Source organism: Echinops telfairi, unplaced genomic scaffold (assembly GCF_000313985.2).
Source record: "Echinops telfairi isolate 266 unplaced genomic scaffold, ASM31398v2 ScPeMD7_18;HRSCAF=68, whole genome shotgun sequence".
NCBI classification, from domain to species: domain Eukaryota; kingdom Metazoa; phylum Chordata; class Mammalia; order Afrosoricida; family Tenrecidae; genus Echinops; species Echinops telfairi.
The window spans coordinates 52130637-52151804 of NW_022103915.1; the positions used below are offsets into that span (position 1 = coordinate 52130637).

The following is a 21168-nucleotide window of genomic DNA, read 5'->3' on the forward strand; positions in this document are numbered from 1 at the left end:
GAATTGGTGTACGTCCTATATAGTGTATCGTAACACCATCTTGAGAAGTATAGAAAAAGTACAGCATCGACCCAAACTCACTGCTGCCGAGTCAAATGATTCATTGTGACCCTATAGGGCAGACTAGAACTGCCCCTGTGGGTTTCCAAAACTGAGGAGAAAGCCTTCTTTTTCTCCCTTGGAGTGGTTCTGAACTGCTGACCTGGTCAACCACACCAAGGAAACACCAATAAAAATAAAAGGCGTGAAGAAGTTTTGGAATGGCGGTTAGGAGTTTGGTCAGGAATGCATTAGGAAAAAGGACCAAAAAAGACAATCAAACTGCACTAGGGGTCTTGTTGCTTTCCAATATACTCCGTTAATCAGTTAGGCCCCTCAACTTTCCTTGGGAACATCAGTCAAGACACTGCTGGTCAAGTGAAGACAAGCTTGTGGATTGGTGGTATAGGTAGGGTGGAGAGGTCGAGAAAGCAGGCGGGGGTGAGAACACATTTGGAGTCGCTGAGCGGGAGCCCCAGGTCATGTAAGATGTGTGGCATGAGCTCTCTTGGTAGACCCAGGGTGAGGAACTAGATGAGAGATCACAAAGACAAGGAAGAGAGACCCAGGAGGGGACAGTGAGGGGTGGTTTTCAGTGCTCAACATCTGGGGAAAGGAGTTAAGGGGCAGACCAGAGGGAAATGAGAGATCTGACACCATTACTACTAATTCCCCAATGCCAAGACCAGGCTCTTCATTTTTCACTGCCATGAGTTGATGTCCACTCACAGCAACCCTAAAGGGCAGGGTAGGGCCACCTGTGTGTTTCCAAGACTGTAACTCTTTATAGGACTGGAAAGCCCCGTCTTTCAAATCTCATGGTGTAACTAGTGGTTTTGAACTGCTGACCTTGCAGTTAGCAGCCCAACCGGCAACCATTACGCCACCAGGGCTCCACACACCAAACTCTTCATATAGCAGTGATATAAATAAAGTAAAAGTAATGCCATGGGAGGTGACCTAGTGACTGATTGCAGCCCCTGAGAAACAGCTCTCACTTCCTTCCCTGGAGTCAGTTTGGAACGTTAGGTCTGGAGTGCGGCTGACAGCAGGTTGGGAAGGAAAGAGCCCTGGAGGAGGTAGCTAGTCATCTGTTGAGTCCGTTTGATAAGGTCCTGGTTGGACCATTCGGAAAGTAGCAACTTAGCTTCATAAACAAACCAAGTATTTTCATTTCTTTTTTTTTTTTAACATTTTATTAGGGGATCATACAACTGTTATCCCAATCCATACACACATCAATTGTGTAAAGCGCATTTGTACATCGTTTCTCAAAACATTTTCTCTCCATTGAAACCCCCGACATTAGGTCCTCATTTTTGCCCTCCCTCCCCACTCCCCCCTCCCGCATGAGCCCTTGATAGTTTATAAATGGGTATTTTGTCATATCTTGCCCTGTCCGACATCTCCCTTCATCCACTTTTTGGTTGTCTGTCCCCCAGGGAGGAGGTCACACACAGTTCCATGTAATCGGTTCCCTCTTCCCTACCCATTCTCCCTTTACCCTCCCTGTTTTGCCACTCACACCACTGCCAGGGAGCCAATTCCAAGTCAGGGTGACCATGGGGTTCCCAAAACGGTAAGTCCTTCTGGGAGCACCTAGCCTCATCTTTCTCACACAAAGTGTCTAGTGGGTTTGAGTCACTGCCCCTGTGGTTAGATACAAGCAGCGGCACGAAGGGAAGCATTGTGGCAGATGGAACAGAATGATCTCTGGGCCTTTCCCTCACTGACCAGATCGTTGTTCACACCACTAGCAGCAGGGACTGTGGCTTTTGCAAACCCTGCTCCCAGCGATGTTGGAAGAGAGCTTTAAGAATCTCCAGGGGAAGGGACATGCTTCTAATAAACTGTCAGGTTCATTTTTAGGAACAAATGCTTTGGCAGTTGGAGCTTTGCCAGATGGGTTGGAAGCTACACTCCTAGGAAATCTCTGGTTTCTGGATTTTTGCATGTGGAAATTGCTTAATTGACAGATGTTATGGCATGTATATTTTACAATTAAAAAAAGATGCCTGTAAGCAAATGTGGTGAAGAAAGCTGATGGTGCCCAGCTATCAAAAGATATAGCATCTGGGGTCTTAAAGGCTTGAAGGTAAACAAGCGGGCATCTAGCTCAGACGCAACAAAGCCCACATGGAAAAAGCACACCAGCCTATGTGATTATGAGATGTTGAAGGGAACAGGTATCAGACATCAAAGAACAAAAAATCATATCATTGTGAATGAAGGGGGGAGTACAGACTAGCGACCCAAGACCCATCTGTAGGCAACTGGAAATCCCCTTACAGAAGGCTCTCGGGGAGGAGACGAGCCAGTCAGGGTGCAGTGTAGCAACGATGAAACACAACTTTCCTCTGGTTCCTAAATGCTTCCTCCCCCTGCCCACTTTCATGATTCCAATTCTACCTTACAAATCCGGCTAGACCAGAGGATGTACACTGGTACAGATAGGAACTGGAAACACAGGGAATCCAGGACAGATGATCCCTTCAGGACCAGTGCTGAGAGTGGCAATACCGGGAGGGTGGAGAGATGGTGGGTTGCAAAGGGGGAACCAATTACAGGGATCTACATATAACCTCCTCCCTAGGGGATGGACAACAGAAAAGTGGGTGAAGGGAGATGTCGGCAGTGTAAGATATGACAAAATAATAATTTATAAATTATCAAGGGTTCGTGAGGAAGGGAAGAGTAGGGAGGGAGGGGAAAAATGAGGAGCTGATACAGGGCTCAAGTAGAAAGCAAATGTTTTGAGAATGATGGCAACAAATGTACAAAGGTGCTTGACACATTGATGTATATATGGACTGTGATAAGAGTTGCCCCCAATAAAATTATTAAATAAAAAAAAAAAGATGCCTGGCTTCTAAACCAAAACACAAACTCACGTGTTTTTTTTTATTTAATCTTTATAGAAGCAGATCACCTGGCCTTTCTTCCTCAGTGCAGTGGGTGGGTTTGAACCACCAGCCTTTAGATGAGTAGTCAAGCATAAAACATTTGCACCACCCAGATTTTCACTTACATGGCTATTGAATGGAGATGGAAGTTTGATAAGGTTAATACGAGGAACAAGTAATGGCCTCTTCAGAGTGCTGCATTTCATGTGAAGGAAACAGGACGCCAAAACACTGGTGTAAACAGGTCTTATTGGTAATGCAAACAGCAAAGGCTTCACAGTTTGGCTGAATGTCAGTTTATTTGCCATGAACTATTTGCTTGGTGAGTTGACGGGACTTTTCACTAAAGACACAGAAAGCTCTGGCGTACCTTTACTTTTTTGGCCATCCTGGAAAAGTGGGGAGTCTTTTTTGCCTGTCCGGCGCTCAGCAACAGGCTGTAGCAACAAATGAACAAAACCACGTACTTTCCAGAGGGCACCAGGTTTATTTGGAATAAAAATACATCAGAAAAATCGCTATCGTGGTTACTTTTCGTGATTCTCCTGGCTCCAGAAGCCCTCAGCAGGGTTTTAGAGGACTCCACTGTGCAAGTAAGGCATCGAGCAGCGCCTCCCAGGGAGACGCAGGAAGACCTTCGGGAAGAGATCACACTCTCCATTGTGTCTGACTGGCCACCCCGCTCTCTCATCACCTCTGACAAGAAATGTAATTATCTGAGGAAGTTTATTATGCAAGCTTGTATGTCTATCTCCTAGATGAATATCATTTTAATTTATGAACGAGAACATTCGAGACTTGCGTCTTGCATTTATGATTTCAGAACCCGTATTTTAAAATTCAGACGTGAATTTATGTAAAGGATGATATGGAAAATTAGAAAGCACACGAACGGGTGTTTTTTTCAAAATGGTGTTTTCAGAAAGGCTTACAAGTGAAAAAGCTTTTTCCAAGTCCTTGGTAAAATTGGGGTGGGGGTGGGGCAGCGTGTCACACAATCACTTTAAGAATTATTATCTCACAGGGGCTCTCATAGCGTAAGTGGTCATGCCTTGAGCTACTAACCACAAGAATTATTATTTTCCTAATTATACTCCAGAATATGTCGAAGGAAACCATTTTGTCAATGTAAGACTTTTACCTCCTCAAACTTTAGACGGACTTTTATTTAGTATGTAATTTTCATCGGTAATATCTGCAATCTTCTAGGTGACAAAAGGCCAAACATTCACATTCTCTAGTTGAGTGATTTTATATATATATATATATATATTCCAGCATTTACTACGCCAAGCAGAGAGGATTCATTTTTACCACCCATGTGCTGTATAAATACAAGGTTAGAATATCATTTCCACTGATGGTCAATACTGTAGATTCCAAGTTATGATGAGAGCCACAGACACAAGATGCTGGACCTGCAGCGGGAAGTGGACTTCGCAGTTGTACCCACATCTTCACATAGGTTTCTTTTTGTCCTTATCATGTTCTCTTTGACTGCAAAGTGCAAAAGATTCCTGCACGAACTGTCTGCACATGGGGCACTGCTGGAAATACCTGACGCAGCCGTCACACAAGCATGTGTGTCTGCAGGGCAGGAGCACCCAGTTCACAGGCCCATTTTGGCAGACCACGCAGTCCCTGCTGCTCTCCTCGGGGGGCTCCACCTCGCTCTCGCCAAGGCCGGCCTTTTCCAACGAGCTGTGGTTTGTGCTCCGCTCTTCTGAAGAAGGGCTGCTCGTGGGAGTGGAATTACTGTTTGCAGACATGTAAAGTTGCTGGAGATGAGAGAGACAAGTTTAAAAATAATTACAAATGCCACCATCCAGTCTTTGAACTTGCAGGTCATACAAGCCACTAAAAATGCACACGGATGGTAGCTCTGTTTTGGTTTTTTTGTTGTCATTGGCTTGTTGTTGTTGTTTTCTTTTGTTGCTAGGTTTTGCTCTGTCTTGTTTTTGTGCGTGTTATTATCTCTGCAGGTCTGTCTAAATAAGATAGGCTGGATGAACAATCTGGAGGAGAAAATAACAGGACTGACAGTTCCGGGGGGACATGGGATAGAGGGAGGGGAGGGGAAAGGTAGTGCTGTTAGCAAACCCAGGGACCAGGGAACAACAAGTGATCCAAATCGGTGATGAGGAGGGTGTAGGAGGCCTGGTAGGGCTTGAACAAGGGTAATGGAACCGAGAGGAATTACTGAAACCCAAATGAAGGCTGAGCATGATAGTGGGACAGGAGGAAAGTTAAAGAAAATAGAGGAAAGAGCTAGGAGGTAAAGGGAATTTATAAAGGTCTAAATACAGGCATGTACATTTGTAAATATATTTATATGATGAAGGGAAAATAGATATATGTGTATATATTTACAGGTTTAGTATTAAGGTAGCAGATGGACATTGGGCCTCCCTCCACCCAAGTACTCCCTCAATGCAAGAATACTTGGTCCTATTAAACTGGCATTCCATGATGCCCACCTTCCCGACACAATCACTGACACAAAGTGGGTGCATAAGCAAATGTGGTGAAGAAAGCTGATGGTGCCCTGTTATCAAAAGATATAGCATCTGGGGTCTTAAAGGCTTGAAGGTAAACAAGCGGCCATCTAGCTCAGAAGCAACAAAGCCCACATGAAAGAAGCACACCAGCCTGTGCGATCACGAAGTGTCGAAGGCATCAGGTATCAGGCATCAAAGAACAAAAAACCATATCATTGTGAATGAGGGGGAGTGGGGGTGGAGACCCAAGACACATCTGTAGGCAACTGTACATCCCCTTACAGAAGGGTCACAGGGAGGAGATGAGCCAGTCAGGGTACAGTGTAGCAACGATGAAATATACAACTTTCCTCTAGTTCCTAAATGCTTCTTCCCCACCCACTATCATGATCCCAATTCTACCTTACAAATCTGGCGAGACCAGAGGATGTACACTGGTACAGATAGGAACTGGAAACACAGGGAATCCAGGGCGGATGATCTCTTCAGGACCAGTGCTGAGAGAGGCGATACAGAGTAGGTGGAAGGAGGGTGGGGTGGAAAGGGGGAACCGATTACAAGGATCTACATATAACCCCCTCCCTGGGGGATGGACAACAGAAAAGTGGGTAAAGGGAGACCGTCAGACAGGGCAAGATATGACAAAATAATAATTTATAAATTATCAAGGGTTCATGAGGGGGGTGGGAGCCGGGAGGGAGGGGAAAAAATGAGAAGCTGATGCCAGGGGCTTAAGTGGAGGGCAAATGTTTTGAGAGTGATGAGAGCAATGAATGTGCAAGTGTGCTTTACACGGTTGATGTATGTATGGATTGTGATAAGAGTTGTATGAGTCCCTAATAAAAAAATTTTTTTTTAAATGTACATGGAGGTGACAAGTCCCTGGAACGTGAGGCCGCATCGGCAGAGATGAGAGAGGGAAACCATGGAAACAAAGAAGCAGGTACTTTTTTCTGGGCAGTTTCTAGGATTTGAGGTCTCTGGGTGGTGTAGACTTCCAAACACCACACAAAGGTCCCAAAGACATGAACACAAAGAGGAATTCACGTCAGAAACAAAACAAGACTTCTTTTATGACATTAGCTAAATTTTTTTCTATAATAACACTGAAAAATACAAGAGTTTCCTGACAGTTATTCTTTGAAATTCTCCAACAAAAGACAGTGATACTACATAGTACAGCTTACCTTAAGAACATGAAATTGACCTTGAGCCAGGAGTAAATACTGATATAGTATCCTGCAGGAAAGCTTGTAAGTCTTATCAGGAATATGAATTACTGACACCATTGAAATCTAAAATTAAAAAATGAACAATGGTCAGTACTTTACCCCCTTACATTACTACACACTTAGATATGTGACAAATCCATAAAATAAAATAATAAAAATTAGAGGTTGACAGATTAGAAAACTTACACTAATTCAACTAAAGTTTAGTTTCTGAAGAGCTTCAGCCTTACTTACCCACTGGTTTTGGCTGAGTTATTTTAGGTATGCACAAGTCCTGAGTATAGAAATAGGTGAATTACTGTCAAGTAGGTAGAAAATTCGGTAGGTGTGGCAGGGGGTGGGAGAGGTGAAGGGAGTGAAAATCTATATTCAAAAATAAATAAACCTACCTTTCTAAATTAGATTATAACATAGTTTACCTTAGCTTCTAGCAATATTATGTTTGGACAAGGAACACCGGCAATAGACATGTTCAGTAAATACTAACTTGCTGGCGTTTGAGAAGGCAGCGAGAATAAGGAATGGGAGAACACAAGAAAGTAAAGCATGAATGCCTTCTTAGTCCTTTTTACATTTTTTAATGCTAAAAATGACCACAATTGATTGACTCTTAAGATCGAGATCAGTACTGACACACTGTCTACAAATGAGCACATGAAGCGATGTGCACGCTAATTATTTATTAGGGAAACACAGTCACAATGAGCTATACCATTATACCTCTGATGGGATGTTAAAATGAAAAAGACTGACCAAGCCAGGGTTGGTGAGAGAGAGGGGAAACTAGGACTCTAGTGGAAGTGTAAATGTCAACCACTTTAGAAAACAGGCACGTTTTCTACATGTGCAGGTCACCGAGTGTCCACTGCCCTTCAGTAAAGCCACGGCAGTGTGAGGGAACCTCCAAGCCAGCAGGGAGGGGGATGGAGGGAGGAAGACACAGCGCAGGAGAGAAATCAGCCTGTCAGAGAGGCGGTCTAGAAGGCTCAACAGATGAAGATGGGACTCCCAGAGGATAGGACAGAGGAGGGGCTTACCAAGATTTTCAAGTTTCCCTTTCTGACATAAACATGTACTATGTGAATATTGAAAACATATCTTCCAGAAACTTTGAATCTTGCTTTCCTTTATCTACATACAACAACAAACTGGTTACTAACTGTGCTGCTTTAAGCAATTCTTTGCCATTATGGTGGGAATGGGAACATTTGTTTAATTTTGTTTTTAAATTTAAGAGTCCTTGACCCCCAGATAAAATACACATAATTACATATTAAAATTAAATGAGTCAGTGTGCTTTAAAAATTAAGAATAATAAACATTAATACAAAATACACTTCGAAATGATGCTTTATACTCGACAAAATAGGAATAAAAAGGAAATTCCTCAACACAATAAAGGCCATAAACGCAAACCTAACAGCCAACAGCTCTCTCTCAGTGGGGATAGTCTGAAACATTCCTCTTGTGAAAGGGAACCAGATAAGGATGCCCTTTATCACACTCTTATTCCACACTGGGCTAAAGGCCTTAGGCAGAGCTACTGAACAGTCAAAAGAAACCAAAGGCATCTAAATTAGCAAAGAAGTAAAACCCTATTTGCAGATGATGTGATTCTATATGAAGAAAACCCCAGCTTCAACAAGAAAATTGTTGGAAAGCATTGAAAGATTGGGCAATGTGGAAACAGACTGAAGATAAACAGAGTGCTACTGAAGAAGAAAAACAAAGTAGGAAGCCTCACTTCTCGACTTTAAAACCGACTGCACAGCCACAGGAGCAGCACGATGATTGATGCACAGACCAATGGAACAGAACAAAGATGCAGAAAGAAGTCCATCCACCCACAGACAACTGTGGAGATGGAAGTGGAAGTGGGGGACCAAATATATTAAATGGACCAATAGTCTCGTGAATAAATAGTGCTGGCAAAATTGGATTCCCATTTGCAGAAGAATGAAACAGGGCTCCTACCTCACTCCATACATAAAAATGAACTAAGATGCATGAAGCCCTAGCTAGAACTACAAATATCATCAATGCAAACATAGGGACATGCTTAGGGGCCCCACTACATGGCATAAACACACTATCAAACATACTTAAAAACACACACAGGAAAAAACAAACAGATGATTGGCATCTCCTAAAAATAAGACACATATGAGCTTCAAAAGACTTCACCAAAACAGGCCAAAGAGATCCCACCGACTGGGAACGAAAACTGACAATGATAAATCGAACAAGATACTAATTTCTAAATCTATAGAAAAAGTCAACATCTCAACAACAACGATAACAAAAAATGATGAATAATGCATTGAAAAATGGGCAGAGAATATGAACAGTCAGTTGACCAAAGAAGACATTCAGGGAGCCAACAAACTTAGGACGCAATGCTCAAGACCACTAGCCATTCCATCAAACCACGACGAGATACCACCTGACCCCAGCATTGACGGCCAAGTTAGAGAACACAACGCAAAACAGAAAATGACAACAAACCTGGCGAGGCTCTGGAGAGATTGCAAGCCTTATACACTGCTGGTGGGACCATCAAACCACTGTGGAAAGTGGCATGGGCGTTATCAAACACCTGGGGACAGAAATGCTATGTGTCCCAGCAATCCTTCTGCCGGGTCCATACCCTAAAATACGAAAGCCCCCAGGACAAGCAGAGGTGCACATTCACTGCAGCACTGTTCACAGCAAGATGCTGGAACCACCTAAATGCCCATCCGTGGGAGAACGGAAACACACACGTTGGAACCAACACACATGGAATATCTGCACCCCTAAGGGATGTTGACGACCTGTGAAGCCCCGCATGACGGATGGACATGGAGGGCATCCGGACGAGTGATGTGGCCAGGGTGCTCGTTAGAGGCAAGGCTGCTGAGAGTCCCTCTTACGTACTTTGGGCATGCTGTCAGGAGAGACCAGCCCCTGGAGAGGGAGGGGCAATGACTAGAGGAGGCCCCCCTGGGCGACACACAGGGAAGAGACAATCGTTCATAATGGGACCTGCTGGCAAGTCCTGTCCCGCTAAGGAAGAGGAAGAAGGCTAGAAAGCAAAAACAACAAACGGAATCCAAGGAGGAAGTTGGAAGGGAAAATGCACAATCTGATTTATTTTGGGGGGAAGGGGAGCGGTCCTAAACAGGAGGAAAAGAGGAGGAGGCCAGAATCCCAAGACCTTAGAAGAGATGGGGGTACAGAGGTGCGAGAAGGGTTACCTTACCTAGGCAGGTAAGCCAAAGGATGAAGAAGCTGGGAAGAAGAAATGCCAATTTAGCAGGTCGTATTTGTCTTCAACTGAGTGAGGAAGAAAGGGAGGGAAGAAAACCAGAGCTCGCTCCTACACACCATCCTGCACTCAGCAAGGGAGGAGTCTTGCTGTCAAGCTCTGGGAGGCTCACTGACACATGGAAGGTCACTATTTCCCAGCAAAAGCCTGCAACTTCCAGAGCCCAAGGCCTGCTTGTTTCGTTTGGGGAGCCTCCCAGGGCAGGGAAAGGGCACTGGCGCAGGGCTCCCAGTGCCTGGAGTCAAACCCTGCTTCCATCTCCGACTGCAGGAACTACTGCATTTCCTTTGGAGTCTGCTCAGCCTGCCTCAGAGAGTATTTGTCACAGCAAACAAGGCTGCTAAAGGCATAAAGACGCTATTAGTAGGGAATGCACTGTGGGCACTATGAGCTAATGCCCACCCTCCCATTACCGGGTCATTAGTAATGAATGTACCTCTAGCAAGGGAGCAGGTGAGCCCTGGTGGTGTAGGCGTTAAGTGTTGGGTTACTAACTGCAAGGTCAGCAGTTCAAAAGCTCCATGGGAGAAAGAGGAGGCTTTCTACTCCCGTAAAGAGTTAGTCTCAGAAACCCACAGGGGTAGTTCCACTCTTTCCTACAGGTTCACAACGAGTCGAAACTAAGTCGATGGCAGTGGGTTTGGTTAGGGTTCCAGTGAATGCACTTGGGGTACTACAAAGTACCATCACCACTACCACCCCTCCAAACGTTACCATATCATAATTAACAAATCTACCTCCATCAAGACAGCAGATGCAGTCCTGGTGGCGTAGTGGGTTACATGTTGGGCTGCTAACCACAGGTCAGCAGTTCAAAATCACCATTCGCTCCGTGGGAGAAAGATGAGACTTTCTACTCCCATGAAGAGTTAAGAGTCTCAAAAAAACGAAAAGGGCAGTTCTACTCTGACCTGTTGGGTCCCTATGAGTCAGAATCAACTCCGTGGCTGTTTGCTTTTTGAGTATCCCTACCAAGGTGTTCCTGGCACTCAGCTGCTAACCAAAAGGTTGAAGGTTTGAGTCCACTCAGAGACACCTTGGAAGAAAGGTCTGGTGATCTACTTCTGAAAAGCCAACCACAGAAAACCCAAGGACCACCGTTCTACTCTGACACATGCGGGGCCACTACGCATCGGATCTGACTCAGCAAATAAGGTTTACCTATCAAGCACTTCAGGAAACAATTTCATTAAATTGTGCATAGGGACATTAAAGCTTATTTCATGTATAACCTTCTTAGGAGACTGTCACGGCTCAGCTCCTTTAGAGATCCAAGATGCTTTTATCTTCCCAATAGGGATAAGCTACCAGAACAAAACACAACAGATAGATTACTGTAGCTGCTGAAACTGTAGGGCCCAGACATACATGCGCTATTCGTGCAGCAGGGCCTATGACAGAAACAACACTGGCCTCAGCAGCACAGAGTGGCTTTACTCACTGCCATCAAGTCGATTCTGACTCATGGCGACCCTACAGCGCAGGGTAGAACTGTGCCTGTGGGTTTCTGAGAGGACAGCCCTTCTTCACGGAGTAGAAAGCCTCATCTTTCTCCCTCAAAGCAGCTGGTGGTTTCGAACTGTGGTAAGCAGCCCAATGCATAACCACTACATCACCAGGGCTCCCTGCACACAGTGGGACTTTCAAGGTATTCAATTTTTCAAGGACAATGTATCCAGGCCACTGTATAGTCTCAGAAGTTAGGAAAAACTTTTTTTTTTTTAATTCACCAAATAAGTAAGAACCAGCATCCACACCACTTAGAGGAAACGCGTTTAGCAGTTTTCAATTACTTACAATATCGTAAATGTCCCGGTTATCCTTCTCAGCTAAGGTCAGCAATGCTATCAGCGGGTATCGAGAGCGGGGAACCGTACCAAAGTCTTCAATTTTGGCGTCACTTGGTAACTGGCAATAAATTTCTTCTTTGCTGTCCTTCTTAGTGCTTTTTGGAAATGTAAAGGTCAATCGTCACGACAGCCAGTGAAACAATGCCAGGCCAAAGGGCTCAATCCTATCTCAGCATCACCTTATTTTATCCCTGAGAATCCCAAGCCCCTCTCATGCTAACGGTGTAGCCCATGAAAGGATACAAATGCTGCTCCTGGTAGAGGTACTCGCTGTAGAGAGCTTCTTCTAGAGCCTGGGGAGTGCTGATTCTGAAGCAAGACACATGCTTCTGCAGCGCCTCGTGTAATTTTTGGACACTGCAGCCCCAGTAGCACGTAAGGAGGCTGTCCTCGAGGCAGTCTGTTGTCAAGGTTATGCCAGCTGTAGAACACAAGAGAGAGAATTACCGAATGCATCTTCAAATACCATTGTACGTGGTGCATCACCAAAGCTTTGGATGCTGGCTGACTGACAGCAGTTAGGGAGCCGAGTGAGGGCCGGTGCCTCTACATGAAGGGACCGGCCTCTCAAACAGGAACATGAATCTCAGTGGCTCCACACTCGTCGGAGTTCTCAGAAAACTCATTCGTAGAGGATTACGTATACATTTAAATGATCTTTCCTCAAACCACACACCACAGATAAAGCTATTGGTGACTGTAAGAATTTCCTCCAATATTCTGAAAACTGAATCACGGTTCAGTATGGCTAATCTACCACAATTGCAGCATACATGATCCAAACAGAAGCAGGAGAGGTGCAGGCATAAGCCAGCTCCAGTCGTGGGTATATACAAGATGTGCACTGGCGTGGAGAAACATTACAAAGAAAACGAGATCCACTACTATTAAGCAACACATTGACAAGAGCAAAACAGACTTGTCAAACAGATACTGTCCAACCCCGAGGACAGTGCGTGTTCCACACCCTGAAGGGTTGACTAGCAATGGCCTCCCGCACTTGTTGGCTTCCAGCATAATACAGGAGGACTTGAGTAGACCAGGCTACGTGGACACATCAATCACAGGGAGGCATGTTGCTATTACTGTTGCACACCGCTGAGTAGACCCAGACCCCTATCAACCCTACGGACAGAGTCCAACTGACCACACGGTGGGGTCCATTGTCATTGTCACAGGGACAGAGTGCCAGGTCTTTCTCCTGTGGAGCAGCTGGTGGCTTCGAACTGCCAACCTTTCAGTTGACAGCCACGCGCTTAGCCACTGGACCACCCTAAGTTGCCATACAAATAAATGATAGCTTCACTTACAGAGCACTTACATAGGGTTTACAAATGTCACGAGTAGGGCTGTACTTCCTCCAAGAGAGATGTTTGTTCTCTTGGCAGCCCAGCACCAGCACCCTAATTCCAACGCACTGATGCTTCTTTGGTCTTCCTGATTCAAACAGTACTAGTTATAAAAGCAAACTCCTAGAACCAGTCCAAATGCCTACAATAGGGGCCTAAGTGAATAAAATATGTAATACTCCACAGTGAAGTGTTGAACCGCCAACCGTGTGAGCTGGGGCATCTACCGCTGAGCAGCAGAGGTGCATTTCCCACACTGAAGGAAATGGAGTTGGGCATGGTTCCGGGTTAAACAGGTGTGCTCTCTTATTCCATTAGCTACTCAGTGTCCTTCTCAGGGAAGTTGTTGCTTTTGCTGCTTCTAGGAATGTATTTATTGAACTGTGATTAAAGGAATGCCTCGGAAGGAGATACACAAGCACAAGCAAATGCTCCACCGGATACCAACAACTGATGGGATTTTGCACACATGAAACACAGAATTCTCCTCCATGCCAATGCATGAAGGAAGTTGGAAGAAGTTGGAAGCATGAGCAAGTTGGAAGTAGACAAGAAAGAGGAAAAGAAAAGTCATATTGGAGGGGGAAAAAAAGGCCAAAATGAAGCCCATGAAATAATATTGTTGTATTAGTAGCAAAAAATATAAAAAATGTACATATAAAGCTATCACTTTAGCATTAGTTGTTGGTGTTGTCAGGTGCTGTCAAGCCAGTTCCAACTCATAGCTACTGCGGTCGTTGCAAAATTTCATGTCAACTTGAAGATATATCAAAGTGTAGGGGTGGAGTTTAGCGAGTCAGTCAGCTCACAGCCTGATGGTGACTTCTTGTGGGCATATCCTTCTCATAAGGAGGGACCTAGGAACCTCCCCCTCTCTCTGTGCCTTCCCCTTCCTGCTGGTGGACCCTGGTTGCTGCCAGAACCCTGGAGATGCTTCCACTGCCATTAGATTCATGGGGCTTTGCACCCACCGGCCGGTGATCTTCCTGCATTCTGCATCATTGCATGTGGCTTCGTGAGTCAGAAGAAGGACATATGGACAAGTATTGCAGTGATAGACTTGAGTTGGACTGGGTTGGGATGTTTCCCTGATATAACAATTACTTCTTGATATGAAGTTCTTTCTTCCATATTGTGTTAGTTTGGGTACTTTAGAGAAACAAATCCATAGAAACTCATGTATAAGAGAGAGTTTTATATAAAGGTTAAGTGCACATCAAGAAAACATCCCAACCCAGTGCTGCCCAAACCCACAAGTCCAACATTAACTCATATGCCCGATACCAATCCACAGAGTCCTCCTCCATCTCACAAAACACACACTATGATGCCGACTGCAGGAAAGCTGAATCAGTGAATGTGTAATCATCAGCACTGGCAGGAGTCTCCACAAGGCTGCTCCGGCACCCAGAGCTGCATCGGAGTAGGTCCATGCGGCTTCTCCTCAGGATGTCTTGCAGGAAGTGAGCCTTGCAAGCTGAAGCAGGAACTAGCTAAGGCAACTGCACCCTGGTCTGACCATCACAAAGCAAGAGACCCAAGAACTCGAAAGGCGAGGCTCAATGAGCCATTTATCCTTCTGCCCTTCAATTAACCCCACATGTGTTTATCAGCCAGGTTGGCACAATAAACATTAACTATCTTAATTATATATGTCATTGGATTTGTTTCTCTAGTCAACCGGCCTTAACACAGCAATCCTATGTACAACATAACTGAACACTGCCAGTCCTATGTCATCATACAATTGTTCTTTGCTTTGAGTTCACGGATGAAGTCACTGTGTCACTCCATCTCATCAGAGGGTTTCCTCTTTTTCATTGCCCCACTACTTTACCAAACATGATGTCCTCCCCAGGGACTTGTCTCCAGGTCCTGACAACATGTCCAAAGTACATGAAACAACATCTTGCATCCTTGCCTCTAGAGATTCTGGCTGTACGTCCTCCAAGAGAGATGTGCTTGTTCTCTTGGCAGCCCAGGGTACTTTCAACATTCTTCACCAGCACCCTAATTCCAACACCCCGATGCTTCTTTGGTCTTCCTGATTCAAATAGTACTAGTCATAAAAGCAAACTCCTAGAACCAGTGCAAATGCCTACAATAGGGGCTGACGTGAATAAAATATGGAATACTCCACAGTGAAGAAATATGCAGCTACATTAAAAAAAACTACAGTAGAATATCTGTACCAAATGCAAAAGAATGACCTCCAGAATATATTGGTAAACGAGAATGCAAAAGATGCAGAAAAGCACAAGGGGGCTTCAGAAAGTTCGTGGAAAAATGGAATGTAAAGATAATGGAGCTTTTCTGCAAACTTTTTAAAGCCGGCCTCCCTTGTATGACAGTATACTACTACTTATCTCCACCACTGGTGGTCTGTCAGTTTGTCCTGCTGTGGTGACTTGCCTGCTGCTGGAAGTTGTGCCATCCATATTTCCCATGTTAGCAGGTTACCCATGGTGCTCAACTTTCACTAGCGCTTCTAGACTAAGCAGACTGATGACCTTTTTAGAAAATTGACTAGTGAAAACCTTTTGAAGAGCCAAGGATTGCTGTCTGAGGTGGCCCAAGAAGATGAGCCAATCACGTTGGAAGGCATTCCAAATTTCACTGCAAAGAGCTGTCACCTCAAAGTCGAATCTACCTCAATGGTGTGAATGGGGTAAAATTTTGGAGACGTTCATTTGTTGACAAGGCACAATTCAAAATTGAGAACCATTTGAACATGGAATGTATGGCGTGTGAATCTAGAAAAATTTGGAAAGAACCAACGATGAAATGCATGACGACCTAAAATGGACCAGTATGAAGCCTGCTGAATCAGACAATCATATGGTTCGCTGTGCTGAGCATGAAAAACTGAAGGGCAGCGGAGTCTCATTCGCTGTCAAAAAGAACATTCCAAGGTCTGTTCTGAAGAACGATGCTGTCAGTGACAGAGTAATTAGTATCCACACATCTAAAAGAACCAGGTGTTCAAAGAAAGGACTGATCAACCCTGTGCAGTACTGCAGAGAGGGTACAAACGCAGGTCCGAGGAACGTGCAATGGCTTTGGCATCTGCTAAGGGTCCTGAGTGGGGGGGTGGGGGGGGTGTAGCATGGTAACGATGACCTTGGGGAAGCCATTGCAATAGAGAACTGTGGCAGAGTCCTGCCCTGCACTGGGGGAAAGAAAGACAGGCTAAGTGAAGAGGGAAAACACAGATAGCTTTTAAGAAGCCCACTGTGAAGGGAAGACAAAACACAAACATGTCAGTAGTTAGAGAACAATGAAAAGCTGAGCAAGTGCTGGTTTGTTTGCTTTTAAACAAAATCACGAGCAGGTTTAAAAGGCGGTGGGGTTACAGCTCAGAAAACTTTATAGCACTATGGAAAATGTATCGTGACCTACTTATTCGATATTTTATCAGTCACAATGGCATTTCAAACTCTGGAGGTTTGCTCTCATTGAAAGTGCTCAGTACTGAATTTTGTTAGCGCTCTTCCAGAACCTCCCGTTCCTCCTGTATTTTTTATCTTGGTAACAGAATCTGCCCATTGAGGACCCGTACAAAGAACTGGAGTCTTTCTAGACTCGTCTTTCTCACCTGCTGCGCCCTGAGCTTTATCCATAACAAACCCCTTGTTTTTCTGAAGTCTTATTTCTGCTTCTTACTGACCTCAACACTTTGCTCATGCTTCTCATTCTACCCAGAACTACTCCCAAGTACATAAATACCCACTTATTTTTCGTATCCATCGTTCAAAGAGACAGAATTCCAGCATCACCTTCTTTTATGATTCCTTTCCTGAACATACCTCCCCATTTTTTAAAATTTAACATATTCTATTCTTTCTAATGCCCTCCATTCCCTATGATGGTTCCCAGACGGTTCGTTTAGTAAATAATTTGTTTTTTCTAAATAAGTTTATAAATAACCAACTACCATCTATCATTACCATCTACCAGAAAAGTACATTTTGTCCATAATAATCTATACCAAAACACCGTGTTAGGTGAGAAGATAGTTGTTCTTCCTGGTAGCAACTATACGTAACAGCATTTACACATTTTACTTTATCCTTGCATTGCTCGGTTCATTGAAGACCAATGAGGACAACACAGCATCCTAACGGATGGAACCAGTGTCTTAAACTTTTTACATCAGCCACTGTGAGACGTTACTGTTTGCATCAGTACACACATCTGCCTCTGCACTAAGCTCCTTACAAGCAGTGCTTAAATTACTGTATATACTCGTGTGTAAGCCAAGTTTTTCAACACATTTTTAATGCAATTTACGTGGTAAAATTAGGTGCCTCAGCTGATATTTGGGTCGGCTTAGACTCAAATATATGTGGTATTAGCCTTTGTATTTCCAGTATGCAATGCAGCCCCATGAACAAAATAGATGCTCAAGAAGTATTTGCTTAAAATCTGGTGAAGAAAAATATGAAAAAGATGTTCACGCTCACAAGATCTATTCAGTGTGGTACTAACGGTTTTAGCCAGAGCAAAAAGACAAGAAAAGAAATGAAAGGTATCTAGACTGGAAAAGAAGAACTAAAATCATCTTTATTCAGGGTTAATATGATTCTACGTATAGAAAATCCTGAAGAGTGCACCCCCCAAAATTCTAGAGATAGAAGATTCAACAAAGTTTCAGAGTACCAGGGCATCAACAAAATCAGTTGGGTTTCTATACAACAACAATAAGAAATCTGAAAGGGATTTGAGGAAGACAATTCCACATACCATAGCATAGAATACCTATGAATAAATCTAATCAGGAGCATTAAAGACTTACATGGTGAAAACTATAAAACACTGCTGAGATTAAAGAAGATTTAAATAAGTAGAAAGATGTTCCATGTTCATGGATTAGAAAACTTAATATTGTTAAGATGTCAAATACTCCAGTAGGAGAATCACGAATAGGAAGAGGGGGTAACAGAATGTGTTGCTAACTGCCACTGTACACCCTGCCTCCTTTGCCATGAGATCAGAAGAACTGGATAGTACCAGGCAACCAGTACTGAATGTTTTGATCAAAGATTCCATAGAAGAATCCTGACCAAAAGGGGGAAAACCCAAAACAGAGTTTCAAAATTCTCCTGTTCTCCAGACTTCCTGGAGCCATGAAAGTTAGACAGACACCAGAAATGATTGCCCTGACATAATCTTTAAATCTTAAACCAAAAAGATCTCCTGGAGTCTTCTTACAACCAAACAATAGTTTATCTTAATCAGTTAAAAAATGTCTGCCTTAGGCATTATGATCTTTTAAGAACTATCTCTGTGCAGCTCAGATTAATAACAGCAACTCAAAAAATTAGACAGGAACCTTAGGGTGCAGTGAATGTATGTTGCCGGGAAAGAACAATTCAGGAAAAGAAAGTGAGAATGGCTGTCCAGCTTGCAAAAGGCATAATCAATGGAACTCCATGGTCCGTGCAGGTACTCTTGAACGGGCGTGCTCTACTGCATATATTCTCAACAAGAACAGAATTAAAGTCAGTTTAAAAGTCTAATAAGACAAAGAGGGAAAGAAAATGAAAGAGCTAAGAAAAGGGGGTGTAATGAGAGAAAAATCTCGGGAAAATAACTAGCCACCAACTTGTGATTGAAGCTGATGAGGGGTTGATGATCTCTAAGCCAAAGGGATTTTTCACTTGTCTCATTTGCTTCTTGAAAACTCTTGTGCTGAACTGGGTCTCTTCTGAATTTCTCAGGATTACTGGAACATCCCAACCAAACCTGAAGAAAGGTAAAAAGAAAACATGATTAGAGCAAATGCTGAGACTATATGCAGTAAGCTGTGACTCATGAACTATTTCGAATTCTAAAAAGAGATCCTAAGTTACCCTCTAGAATTGCATTACATTGAAAATTTGATCATGAATTAACGGAGAGTAGACGGTACAAAGAACTGCACTATAGTGCTCGTGTTGGCAGCACATACACTAACACTGGAAGGATACAGAGAAGATTAGCACGGCCCCTGTGCAAGTACAACGTGCAAATTCGTGAAGTGTTCCATATTTTTAATGATGTATATAAAAAAGAATTGTACTATATGTTGTTCAGCTGGTTGATTCAACAGTCTTGAAAACAAAATTCTCTAGTATTAATATTATTGTTGATAACAGAGGAGTATATTAGTTATTAATAAACTGTACTTTGATTAGATCAGTAAAAATATGGTACCAATTAATGAATTTCTAAGATGATATAAAACAAGTATATACTTAATATATGACTATTTGATATTATTTATGAGATAAGGAACTTTAAAAATACTAAATATAGTAGTACCTCATTTACATATTGCATTTTCTACTTTTAAACTTCATGCAGAAATATAAACTGATAATGTATATTAAGTGGGCTCTAAAGGAGAATGAACAAGATTAAACTCAATTTCTAGTAAAATGAAAAAGCAGCTACTTTTACTCAATTTAAATACAATAACCTTAAAAGAGTATGCACCAACTACAGCAGGAGACTTCAGGTTAAGATAGCAGAGTTACATTCCTATTTTGATGTACTACCTTCTCTCCATGTACACAGCAGTAACAGGCAAAAAACGAAAATATAATAAGGCCCCACTGTATGCATAAACAAACTGGTGTCTGTATACAAAAGATTAGCAGGACTGAACAACAAAAAGGAACATACTATTGATCCCAACTGCATGGATGAATCTCAAAAACATGACACCCTGCAAAAGAAGTCTGATTCCAGGCAGATGCAATTCTGGGGCAGGCTAAGGTAATCTATGGGGAAGTATGAAATAGAACAGTGGTTGCTTCTGGGGGTGAGGAGACTAAGGCCTGGCTGGCAAAGGGCATTAAGAAACTTGGGGCAGTGACAGGAACAGTGATGGAGGCTTAGCTGTACAAATGTATGGGTTTGTATATATTTGTTAAATCTGGCACATTTAAGAATTGCTCATTCCATTGTATTTTGTAAAAATTCTAAATGAATGCTGGCTCTCACTAATATTCAATGCTGAAATACTTATTTTAGGTGCATAAAAACATAAGATGGATTAATAGGTGATTAGAAGGATGGATGAATGGACATGTAATAAATCAATGATTGTAAAATATTAACGGTAGAATCTATGTGATGGGCAATGAATGTCCTCTGAACTTCTTTCAAATTTTCTATACATGAGAATATTCATATTAAAAGACTGGAAAAAATAAAAACAATTAGTTTGAAAACAAAGAAATACTTGTGAAAAGCAAAAGAAATCAACTGTGATTGAGACTGATGCCAAGGTTTGATGGGTTCTGAATGTGACAGGAGGCAAGGACAGGTAAGCCCTGTAGGTTGTCCACTCAAGAAAAGGGCTAGAGTCAATACTAGCATGGAGTAGAAGTATCATTAACAGCCCTGGCCCTTCTACTCAAGTACTAACTCAACATAAGAACACTTGGTTCTAATAATCCAGCATTCCGAGTTGCCCACTTTCCTGACACAATCGCTAAAGACAAATGGGTGCATAAGCAAATGTGGTGAAGAAAGCTGATGGTGCCCAGCTATCAAAAGATATAGCACCTGGGGTCTTAAATGGCTTGAAGATAAACAAGTGGCCATCTAGCTGAGAAGCAACAAAGCCCACGTGGAAGAAGCACACCAGCCTGTGTGATCATGAGGTATTGACGGGATCAGGTATCAGGCATCGAAGACCCAGAACAAAAAAATCATGTCAATGTGAAGGGGGGTGGGGTGGGGAGTGCAAAGTGGAGGCCCAAAGTCAATCTGTAGGCAATTCGACAGCCTCTTACAGAAGGGTTGTGGGGAGAAGACAGGCCAGTCAGGGTGCAGTGTAGCACCGATGAAACATACACCTTTCCTCTGATTCTTTAATGCTTCCTCACCCCCACTATCACGACCCTAATTCTTCCTTACAAATCTGACTAGACCAGAACATGTACACGGGTAGAGATAAGAGCTGGAAACACGGGGAATCCAAGACAGATAAACTCCTCAG

At 43.2% G+C, this 21168-nt stretch overlaps 1 protein-coding gene and 1 non-coding gene across 2 annotated transcripts in view; one reads left to right on the forward strand and one right to left on the reverse strand.

Annotated features, from left to right (window-relative positions):
* Window positions 1-3409: 3409 nt before the first annotated feature.
* CGRRF1 (cell growth regulator with ring finger domain 1) overlaps window positions 3410-21168 on the reverse strand; it is a 31808-nt gene continuing 14049 nt past the window's right edge. The window contains exons 2-6 of the mRNA XM_004698974.2: window positions 18784-18923; window positions 12073-12250; window positions 11777-11924; window positions 6628-6735; window positions 3410-4720 (exon numbers count right to left, since the gene is read on the reverse strand). Of these exons, the coding sequence (XP_004699031.2) occupies window positions 4400-4720; window positions 6628-6735; window positions 11777-11924; window positions 12073-12250; window positions 18784-18923 (895 nt within the window). The 3' untranslated portion in view covers window positions 3410-4399. The remainder of the gene's footprint in view (window positions 4721-6627; window positions 6736-11776; window positions 11925-12072; window positions 12251-18783; window positions 18924-21168) is intronic.
* On the forward strand, window positions 19106-19212 carry LOC115868821. Its single transcript, XR_004045799.1, has one exon. It is a non-coding gene; the product is annotated as a U6 spliceosomal RNA (small nuclear RNA).